The 12065-nt window shown below is 38.8% G+C and overlaps 1 protein-coding gene across 3 annotated transcripts in view; it reads right to left on the reverse strand.

The window, feature by feature from the left end:
• The window catches only part of VWA8 (von Willebrand factor A domain containing 8), a 364979-nt gene that overhangs the window by 336888 nt on the left and 16026 nt on the right, over window positions 1-12065 (reverse strand). For all 3 annotated transcript variants that reach the window (XM_057532758.1, XM_057532757.1, XM_057532756.1), the window contains exon 2: window positions 4959-5036. In XM_057532758.1, the coding sequence (XP_057388741.1) occupies window positions 4959-5036 (78 nt within the window). The remainder of the gene's footprint in view (window positions 1-4958; window positions 5037-12065) is intronic.

A 12065-nucleotide genomic window follows, 5' to 3' on the forward strand; every position in this document is an offset into this window, starting at 1 on the left:
TAAGACTGAATGAAGATGAAACTGTTTTTAGCATATCTCTTAAGCAGAAGCACAGCAGCCTTTAGTAATCCCCATACTCAATAGTGTCACAGGCATGTGATAATGGAAAATGAAGAGGAACAAGAATCAGGAGACTGGGGAAATGGTTGTATCAGGAACTCATATGTATTCAGCACTATGTGCCAGGCACTATCGTATATATTTCACATATGCTATTTGATTTAATCCTTACAATATATCAGTGAGGTTGAAATGATCATCCCCATATAGTCAAGGAGACTCAGAGCAGTTAAATGACTATGGAAATTGACACATCTAAAAAGAAAGAAAGAAGGAAGGAAGGAGGGAAGGAGAGAAGGGAAGGGGTGAAGAGAGAGAGGAGGGAAGAAAGGAAGGAAGGAAGGAAGAGAGGGAGGGAGGGAGGAAGGAAGGAAGGAAAGAAATTCATACAACTAGAAAGTAGTACAGTCAAAATTTTAAACATAATTTCCCCCCACCAAGTAGTTGTTTCCCTACAGAACTCAAACTATATAGCACTTTTCTTACTGTCTATCAAGAGCAGATATTATTCTTCACATCTGAAGTTTATTATAAAAAATTAGCTACATTCATAATGAGAAAAGACCCAGAAATCAGGAAAAATGAGTGGGTTTTTTTTTTCAATTATCACGTACCTATGACATGTAAGATGTTATAGATCTATTTTGTTAATTTTTCTCTAGACAAGTATAACAACTTGTTAAAGAATTAAGACATTAGTCTCACCCCTAGAAAAGAAAACCTGTCTATTAAAATAATATGATTAGGCATAACCATTAAATAATGAACATCAAAAATAAATATTCCTGACTCCCACTTCTAGTTAGGATGGCGAGAATTGCAAGAGTTTCACTTCCAACATAACAACCAGGACAAACCAGTTAATCTACAAAAATCACAGTTTCTTAAAATCCATCATACAGCTAAGGATACAAAGAAATCTAAATGAACTAGATTATAGAAAGTAATGAGCCCTTTCAAGGAGAGAAGAGACCCACAGCTAACTTTCATCCCTGGTAGAATGGCAAGAGGAGGAAGAATCTGCCATAGATGTGTCAGGGTAAACAAGCTGAACTTTTAACAAACCTATAATGGCCATACATGGGCTGGCATGATGAGAAGTCCCAGCAACAGAGAAAATCTGCACCTACCACCAACTCTTTCCCATCCACGTATTCAAGCATGAGAGATGAAAAATAAAAAGGAAAACTAGGGACTTCCCTGGCAGTCCAGTAGCTAAGACTCTATGCTTTCACTGCAGTGGGCGTGGGTTCCATCCCCAGTGGAGGAACTAAGATCCTGCATGTGGGGCGGCGTGGCCAAAACATTGGAAAAAAAAAAGGAAAACCAAATGAACATGGTAGAAATGAAATATATTAACCGAAATGAATGAATCATCAGATGGGACTAACAGTGAACATACGAAACAGAAGAGAGAATCAATTAACTTAGTTATGGACAAGAAGTTACCAAAACTGATGACAGTTATTAACCCATAGATTCAAGAAGCTTAGAGAAACCAACAAAGATAAATTCAAAGTAAACCATACCTCAGTACATCAAGCCAAACTTCTGGTGAAAAATAAAAAATAAAAAAAGAATCTTAAATGCAGATACAGAAAACAGACAAGTTACAAACAGGCAAAAAACAAAAATCATAGCTGACTTTTTATTAGAAACAATAGAAACCAGAAGACAATAAAATGGTGTCTTTAAAGTACTAAAAGAAAAAAAACTGGCATTCCATATCCAACAATAACAAAAAAATGCTTTGAAAAGGAAAGCAAAATAAACACAATTTAAGACAGACAACAGATGAGAGAATGCATGTCTAGCAAACATACTAAAAGAAATGCTAAAAGAAACTCTTCTGGCTAAAGGGAAATGCTTTCAGATGATGTATGCCTGAAACTGCAGAAAGGAATAAAAAGCAGTATAAAGCATTAAAATAAGGAGAAATATTAAAAGCTTCTAAAACTGTCTTCATTTTGTACCTATATATTTATTTTATTTAAAATTCTATTATTGTTTAAAGCAAAAATAACAACAATAAATATCACTGTTTTAGCAAAAGTGACAATAAATATCATAGTGTTTTAGCATATATGGAATTAAAATATATGTTGACAATAGTACAAAGGGTATGTGATGTAAATGAAAGTATAGTATATATAGCTCAACAAACATCAGGTAGGAAAACTCATAGAGACCACATTCAGACACATCATAGTCAAATTATCAAAAGACAAAGACAAAGAGAAAATATCTTGATAGCAGAGAGAAAGATGATTCATCATGTAGAGGGGCTCCTTAATAAAATTAATAACTGACTTCTCATCAGAAACTATGGAGGCCAGAGGCAGTAAGATGACATATTCAAAGTGCTGAAAAGAAAAAACTGTCAACCAAGAATTCTTCAAACAATAAAGGTGAAATTAAGAAATTTCCAGACAAATAAAAACTGAGAATTTATCTCTAGCAGATCTGCCCTATAAAAAATACTAAAGAGTGTCCTTCTTTCAGGCCGAAATAAAAGCACACTAGACAGTAACTCAAATCCACACAATAGCATTCCAGTAAAGGTAACTATATATGTAAATGTAAAAACAATATAAACATATTTTTGTTTGTAACTCTTTTCTTTTATCTGATTTAAAAGACAATTTCATAAAATGATAATTACAAAATTGTGTCACTAGATTTTTAATATATAAAGCTATAATTTGTATGACAATAATAGTACAAAGGAAGTAGAAGGGATCAGAGCTATACTGGAACAAAGTTTTTATATACTATTGAAATTGTTAGTATTAATATGAACAAGTTTGTTTTAAGTTAAACTGTTAATTATAACCCCTAGAATTACCACTAAGAAAATAACTCAAGGGACTTCTCTGGTGGTCCAGTGGTTAAGACACTGCACTTCCACTGCAGGGGGCATGGGTTTGATTCCTGGTCGGGGAACTAAGATCCTGCATGCGTGTGGCATGGCCAAAAAAAAGCCAACAGAAAAAACCTCAAAAAAAATACAGTAAAAGAAAAGTGGGACAGAGTAGAGAGGACAGATCGCAGAGCCATTTAGGAGGTAGAGTCAATGGAAATTTGTATTGGATGAAAGTGAGATATTCTCCCTCAAGGAGCGCATTGTCTACTGAAAAGAATCTGAAAAGTGAACAAAAAATTATTTTATATTGTGCCCAATGACTGGAACATAGAATAGGGGAAGTACAGTGACAGGAGATGAGGCTGAGACTAGATCATGAAAGGTAAGGATTGACCTTTGTTCCTAAGGTATTAGAGTGCTTTAAGGAATTTTGAGAAAAGAATTGACATGATTTTTGAGCAAAGGAGTGATTGTGAGTCATTAGAGAAATTCAAATCGAAACAATAATGAGATACCACTTCATACCCATGAAGACGGCTACAATAAAAAGGACAGACAATAATAAGTGTTGAAGATATGGAGAAACTGGAACCCTCGTACATTGCTGGTGGGAATGTAAAATGGTACAGCCTCTTTGGAAAACAGTTTGATAATTCCTGGAAATGTTAAACAGAGTTACCATATAACCTAGCAATTCTACTCCTAGGCACATATCCAAGAAAGCTGAAAACATATGTCTGTATAAAAACTTGTATATGAACATTTATAGCAGTATTATTCATAATATCCCAAAACTGATGAATGAATAAACAAAAAGTGGTATATCCATACAACTGAACACTATTTAGCCATAAAAAGGAATGAAGCACTGATACATGCTACAATATGAATGAACCTTGAAAACATTATAAGTGAAATAAGCCAAACACAAAGGCCACATATTATATGATCCCATTTATATGAAATGTTAAGAATAGGCAAATCCAAAGAAACGGAAAGTATATTAATGATTGCCAAAGGCTAGAGGGGCAGCAGGGGGAAGAGGAGGAGGACGAAACAGGGAGTGACTGTTAATGAGTGTGAGGTTTCTTTTTGAATTGATGAAAAATGTTCTAAAGTTAGATAGTGGCATGGTTGCACAACTCTGTGAATATGCTAAAAACCACTGAGTTGTACACTTTAAAAAGGTGAATTTTATGGTATATGAATTGTATTTCAATACAGCTGTTATAAAACAAAAACCATGATGAGTTACCATTTCACACTTTGTAGAATGAGTAAAATCTAAAAGGATGGCAAGGTTGGCAAGGATGTGGAACACTGCTGTTGGTCAAAGGGTAAAACAGTACAACTACTTTGGAGAACTTTTTGGCAGTGCTTAGTAAAGTTAAACAGGCATCCACCCTATGACACATCAACTCCTAGTTATTTATTTAAGATAAGTGAAAACTTATGACTACAAGACTTGTATAGGAATGTTCACAGTACCTTTTTCATAAAAGTCCAAAAATGGAAACCATCCAACTGTCCATCAACAAAAGAACAAATAAATTATGGTAAATTTATACAATGGAATATTACTCAGCAATTAAAAGCAAGCTGATCGGTACAGGAATATGGATGAACCTCAAAATTATTCTCGGTGGAAAGAAACCAAAAACACACACACAAAAAAAACTATACGATTCTATTTATAGAAAGCTGAAGAACGAATTAGATTGGCAAAACTAATCTACCATGGTAGAAAATAGAACAGTGGCTTCCAGAGCAGGAGAGCAGGAGAGCAGGAGAGCAGGGAAGGGGCACAAGAGAACATTCAGAGGTGATGAAAGCAATCTTGGTGGTTATACACATTTATAAAATTGTCAAAACTAATCAAAATGAATACTTAAGATCTGTGCATTTTATTAAGTATAAATTTTATTTCAGTTGAAACAGAAACAGCAATATGTGGAAAAATAAATATTTTACTGAAATATTCATGGATGAAGTGATACAAAGTGATAAATTCATAAAATAAATGATTGTTTCTTACAGTAGTTCTGTGGCACAAGTTCCGGGCTCTTAGGCGTTTTCAACTTGTAGGATACATCTCCAATATTAACTGTATCACCTAAAAAGAGAATACAGAAACACAACCATTACAAGAGACAAGTAAGAAAACAACACACTATGGCTTTTGCAACAATGATTGTCCTGACCTACAGAGAGGGATGTGTGTACCACAGATCTGTCTGTGTTGGGCATCCATAGAAACACCTGTCTATGTCAGGCACTATGCTGTGCAACTAGTATCCATAGTATAAGTTATATATATAAAGAAGAAGTGAAGTGTCGGTGAAATTCACTTTTTAAATGCTATTTTAGCAAAACGGTGAAATACTATAAAATATATTAACCAGCTTTATTTTCTCATTAATAGCAATACTAATAAAGTCAACAATACAGAAGGATGCATTTTTGTTTAAGATCGTCCAAAGCACCCATAAGGTGGTATCTTTAACACATATTTGGAATCTTTTTACATCTTTATAGGTTCTTATTTTTACTACATACAACTTCAAGCTCTCTAGCAACATAACTCCCAAATTCAACATTTCTAGGTATATGGAAAGAGTAAAGCCCCAGTGGCATATATGCCAAGAATTCCTGCATGAAACAAGCAAAACAGAGCAAAAGCTCTCAGTCACTTCTACACGGTTCTAATTTTTTAAAGTAACATTAATTTCTGGTTGATCTTCTAAAGTGCAGGAGTGAACCAAATAATCTCTGCTTTGCTCTCTCCAACAGCAAAATAGACATATTGATCCCATCTGCAACTGGAACTTCACTTGGAAAGGGCTCAAAAACACTTAGAAAAAGTAGCTGTGTAAAACACATCTTTCAACACTGCCAGTTTTGAGCTAGTGAGGTGTCCTGGAGAATAAGGCCTTAAATCATGGTACTAACAACAGCCAACACTTGTTGAATGATTACTATCTTCTAAGTCCTTTACACATTCCCCAAATATGTGAGACAGAGACTTTATAAATGAGGAAATTTGTAAAACCATGGGAAAAAAAGTTTTTATAGATGAAGAAATATATTACAGGTATGTGGTAAATTAAGAGATAAGTAGAAACATTGTGTAAAACACAGGTATACTTTCTAATACAGAATGCACATATATTTAGAGTGCAAATCAAAGGAATTTTCCTCTGAATTAGTCTAGACATCAGCTAATACTTACTGAGTACCAGCTATTTGGCAAATACTATTATAGACATATTTATTTATGTTATTTCATTTAATCTTGACTCTAAGCAACCCATGGTTCCTGTGAGCTATTTCACAGAACTACTGTGACAGAAACTCCATCTCAAACTAGGTTAGTATGAGGACATTGGGGTTTTTGCTACAGCGGTTCTACAAAATACCTCAAGGAAGCATGAACCCATCATGAAGAGACCTAGGCTCAGAAACTAGTCCACAATATGTTAGGGAAAGCAACAGGAAGCACAGTCAAAGTCACACCCCAGGATAAACTCACTGAGATACCACCCCAGGCACCATTAGATCCATACTGTGGGACAACACAGTCAGAGGACAACTTTTTCCCCCATTTTATTTTGATATTTCTCAAACCTGTAGGAAAGTTGGAAAAACACTACCTTAAGATGCAAAAGTCATGATTCTTCATCCTTAAAGTCTTCAGATATATTTTCTAATAAAAAGGACACTGCCATAAATAAACTGTTCCTGCAGCCTTTGCACAACCCCCTCATGACTCAAAGTCATGGGCAGGAACATTGAACTGGCCAAGCCTATGTCATTAGCCACAGCTTGGCTGCCAGGGTACAGGTAGCAGGAAGAGCTGACCACTGTGATTTCTGGAGTGGAGTCAGAGCCCTGCGTCCAATCACGACTCACTCCACAGGGATTGCACTACTCTCTCTCTCTCTCTCTCTCTCTCTCTCTCTCCTTGCCCTCTCCTCCTTGCCCTCTCACCTCCTCTCTTTTCCTCCTACCTCATTATGACTCAAGTCTTCTTTGCCTTTTCTTCCTCTCCTCCTCAACTTCCGATCACTGGGTGCGGAGGGCCGGTTCTAGCCTCTTTTCTTTTCTATCTATAACCTCTCCTTGATGAGCTCATCTAGTCTTATGCCTTTAAGTGCAACTAATATGTTGCTTGCTCCCAAATTTATATCTCTAATCCAGACCACAGAACTCGAAGCATGGATACCAACAGACTCTGAGGTGCCTAATAGTCAGCTTCAAGTTGACACATTCAAAACCGAACTTCTGATCTGTGTGTGTTCCACTCACAGTATTCCCCAATTCTACTAATGGCAACTTAATCCTTCCAGCTTCTCAGACCAGAAATCTTGCAGCCATTCTTAACTTTTCTCTCCCACACCCCATCAGAAAACTGTAGTGACTCTGCACTACATATATATGTAGTATTGCCCACTTCTCTCTACATCCTCTACCACCACAATGCTGACCCAAGCCAGGTAGGGGTTTACTACTTAAGTTCATTTTCTCATTTAAACAGCATTACCTCTCACCCCCTTACAGATCTCCTGTCTCAACCCTTGCACCCTATAGTTAATTCTCAACAGAGCAGCCACAGTGATTATAAGAAAATAGGAACCAAGTAATGCCACTCCTCTGCTCAACCCCCATCTTTGCAATGGCCTACAAGGCTATTTCTGATCTGGCACCCCATTTCCCTTCTGAGCTCATCTCCTACTAGTGTCCTCCTCACTTATTCTACTCCAGCCACGCAGGTCTCTTCGCTACTCCTTGAGCATGTCAGACATATATTCATTTCAGGCTTTTTTTTTTGCACTGGATTTTCCTGTTGACTGAAATGCTTTTCCTAAATATATCCATTATCAATCAGGGGCCCAGCAAGAAACTGATAGTCCATTCAAAATGAATAACTGAGGAGAGAATAATAAAGGAACCATTTATGAAGGTATGGGTAGAGTTTGGGAAAACCAACAAGGATGGTGCAGTACAATGGGACTAGCAATAACAGAAAGCCATTACCACCACTGGGCCTGAAGGGGCCAGGAGAGAGCAAGGAGAGAGAGTGAGTGTATTTAGAATAACTCCTGAAAGGAGCTGTGACCCTTTGTGGGGGAAGACAGCAAACCTAAGGTGGTGACTGGCAAAAAGGGAGCTGGGGAATAAACATAAAGCAAAAACTGACAGAACTGAAAGGAGGAAGAGACAAATTCAAAATCATATCTGGATATTTTACTATATCTCTCTCAGTAAGTGATGGAAGAGTAGAAAAAAAAAAAAAAAAGAAGGATATAGAAATAAAAACAACCAGTTCTTGGCCTTTTGGCTAAGACCAAGTGTAGAAGTAAAGATCTGAAAACCTTATTAACCACTTAACCTAAATGACCTTTATAGAACACTACACCCAACAATGGCAGAATGCATATTCTTTTTAAATGCACATGAAACATTCATCAAACTAGATCTTCGGCTGCACCATAATGCAAGTCTTTTTTTTTTTTTTTTTTTTTTTTTTTTTTTTTATTTATTTATTTATTTTTATTTTTGGCTGTGCTGGGTCTTTGGTTCGTGCGAGGGCTTTCTCCAGTTGCGGCAAGTGGGGGCCACTCTTCATCGCGGTGCGGGGACCGCTCTTCATCGCGGTGCGCGGGCCTCTCACCATCGCGGCCCCTCCCGTCGCGGGGCACAGGCTCCAGAAGCGCAGGCTCAGCAGCCGTGGCTCACGGGCCCAGCCGCTCCGCGGCATGTGGGATCCTCCCAGACCAGGGCTCGAACCCGTGTCTCCCGCATCAGCAGGCAGACTCTCAACCACTGCGCCACCAGGGAAGCCCCATAATGCAAGTCTTAATAAATTTCGAAGGACTAAAATCATACAAAGTATGCTTTCTGATCAAAATGGAATTCAACTAAAACTTAGTACCAAAAAGATAACCGGCAAATCTCTAAACATTTGGAAATCAAGAAACAGGCTTCTAAAAAACCCAAAGAAGAAATCACAATGGAAATTGGACTCATTAAGAAACAGGGCAGTGATCAATTAGCCACGTCTGCTGTAGGCAAAGAGGAAAAAGACATTCATAGGGGTTAGGCATTTGCCCTTCCTGCCTCAAATGCTTAGGTTCTTGGCCATCTGCTGTTACCATGCTACACTTGACTGAGTCATCTAATCCGTACCCATAGCCCACATTTGATCTCTGTACAATTAAAGTCTTATATGTCTACTTTGGCTCAGATCTCTCTCCCGAGTTCCATACCTCTCAGTAGCCTTTTGGACACTTTACTTTGATATTCCAGAGACACCTCAAATTTAACATGAGAAACACGGAACTCTATATTCTCTGTGTATGTTGTCCAACCATCTCCAACCAGCTCTATCTCTTGTATTCTTATCTCAGCAACTGATGCTTTATTCCCTTGACCTAGAAGCCCTTCCACATCTCCCACACTTTTCCTTCACACAAGTACTCCTCAGATATCTTCATCTCCCTACTGAATCTACCCTAACTTTTCCTTTTGCACGATCTCCACCTCACTCAAGTATTGATCACTCCATTCTTGTCCTTCTGCATAGTATCTGGCTCATCCTTCTGTAATAGCATTTCTCACACTGTACAACTATTGATTATGGCTCCTTTACATTAAGAGTCTTTAAATTAGGGTACACAAGGACTTTCCAAGGGGACAGAGCATGGCAGTCTGAAGGGGATCAGTTTTCAGATCTTCACTTCCATGTGTTCTCCCTAACATTAACCTGACTGAGAATGGCCCTACAGGCTCTCCATCCCCACAGGTCTTTTCAGGAGCCCTTTTCTCACTTAGTTTACTATGGTGAACGGTGCGTTGCTCCAGGGGACCAAACAAAGGGGCATATTTAATTATGGTTGAGGAGAAGCCTGCTTTCAAAAGTATTCAAACCAACATAAACCTGCCTAGGAATGCTCTTTCCATCTCATATAGTTCTACTAAAAGTGAAGAGTAGCTTTAGAATTGACCAGAGTATTTTGGCCTGTGTTGGCCTGTGTCAGATACAGTATATTGCAGAGTGAGGAAGTGTGAGTGAGTATTGTCAAATAATCCAAGATGGGAGAGCTCAGAGAGCAAAGTAAAAAAAGCTTCAAAAACTGGCTTTTCGGGCTGTGAGACAGAGAGGAACCAAGATGGCAGCGTAGAAAGATGTGCTCTCACTCCCTCTTGCGAGAACACCAGAATCACAACTAGCTGCTGGACAATCATCGACAGGAAGACACTGGAACTCACCAAAAAAGATACCCCACATCCAAAGACAAAGGAGAAGCCACAATGAGATGGTAGGAGGGGTGCAATCAGAGTAAAATCAAATCCCATAACTGCTGGGTGGGTGACTCACAGACTGGAGAACACTTATACCACAGAAGTCCACGCACTGGAGTGAAGGTTCTGAGCCCCATGTCAGGCTTCCCAACCTGGGGGTCTGGCAACGGGAGGAGGAATTCATAGAGAATCAGACTTTGAAGGCTAGTGGGATTTGATTGAAGGACTTAGACAAGACTGGGGGAAACACAGACTCCACTCTTGGAGGGCACACACAAAGGAGTGTGCACATCGGGACCCAGGGGAAGGAGCAGTGACCCCTGGGGAGACTGAACCAGACCTACCTGCTAGTGTTGGAGGGTCTCCTGCAGAGGCGGGGGGTGGGGGGGTGGCTGTGGCTCACTGTGGGGACAAGGACACTGGCAGCAGAAGTTCTGGGAAGTACTCCTTGGCATGAGCCTTCCCAGAGTCTGTCATTAGCCCCACCAAAGAGCCCAGGTAGGCTCCAGTGTTGGGTTGCCTCAGGCAAAACAACCAACAGGGAGGGAACCCAACCCCACCCATCAACAGTCAAGTGGATTACAGTTTTACTGAGCTCTGACCACCACAGCAACAGTCAGCTCTACCCACCACCAGAGCCTCCCATCAAGCCTCTTAGATAGCCTCAACCACCAGAGAGCAGACAGCAGAAGCAAGAAAAACTATATCCTGCAGCCTGTGGAACAAAAACCACATTCACAGAAAGATAGACAAGATGAAAAGGCAAAGGGTTATATACCAGATGAAGGAACAAGATAAAACCCCAGAAAAACAACTAAATGAAGTGGAGATAGGCAACCTTCCAGAAAAAGAATTCAGAATAATGATAGTGAAGGTGATCCAGGACCTCGGAATAAGAATGCAGGCAAAGATCAAGAAGATGCAAGAAATGTTTAACAAAGACCTAGAAGAATTAAAGAACAAACAAGCAGAGATGAACAATACAACAACTGAAATGAAAACTACACTAGAAGGAATCAATAGCAGAATAACTGAGGCAGAAGAACGGATAAGTGACCTGGAGGACAGAATGGTGGAATTCACTGCTGCAGAACAGACTAAAGAAAGAAGAATGAAAAGAAATGAAGACAGCCTAAGAGACCTCTGGGACAACATTAAACGCAACAACATTCGCATTATAGGGGTCCCAGAAGGAGAAGAGAGAGAGAAAGGACCCGAGAAAATATTTGAAGAGATTATAGTCAAAAACTTCCTTAACATGGGAAAGGAAATAGCCACCCAGGTCCAGGAAGCACAGAGAGTCCCATACAGGATAAACCCAAGGAGAAACATGCCGAGACACATAGTAATCAAAGTGGCAAAAATTAAAGACAAAGAAAAATTATTGAAAGCAGCAAGGGAAAAATGACAAATAACATACAAGGGAACTCCCATAAGGTTAACAGCTGATTTCTCAGCAGAAACTCTACAAGTCAGAAGGGAGTGGTATGATATGCTTAAAGTGATGAAAAGGAAGAACCTACAACCAAGATTACTTTACCCAACAAGGATCTCATTTAGATTTGATGGAGAAATCAAAAGCTTTACAGACAATCAAAAGCTAAGAGAATTCAGCACCACCAAACCAGCTCTACAACAAATGCTAAAGGAACTTCTCTAAGTGGGAAACACAAGAGAAGAAAAGGACCTACAAAAACAAACCCAAAACAATTAAGAAAATGGTCATAGGAACATACATATCGATAATTACCTTAAACGTAAATGGATTAAATGCTCCAACCAAAAGACACAGGCTTGCTGAATGGATACAAAAACAAGACCCATATATATGTTGTCTACA

The sequence above is a fragment of the Balaenoptera acutorostrata genome, chromosome 18, assembly GCF_949987535.1.
Source record: "Balaenoptera acutorostrata chromosome 18, mBalAcu1.1, whole genome shotgun sequence".
Lineage (NCBI taxonomy): Eukaryota > Metazoa > Chordata > Mammalia > Artiodactyla > Balaenopteridae > Balaenoptera > Balaenoptera acutorostrata.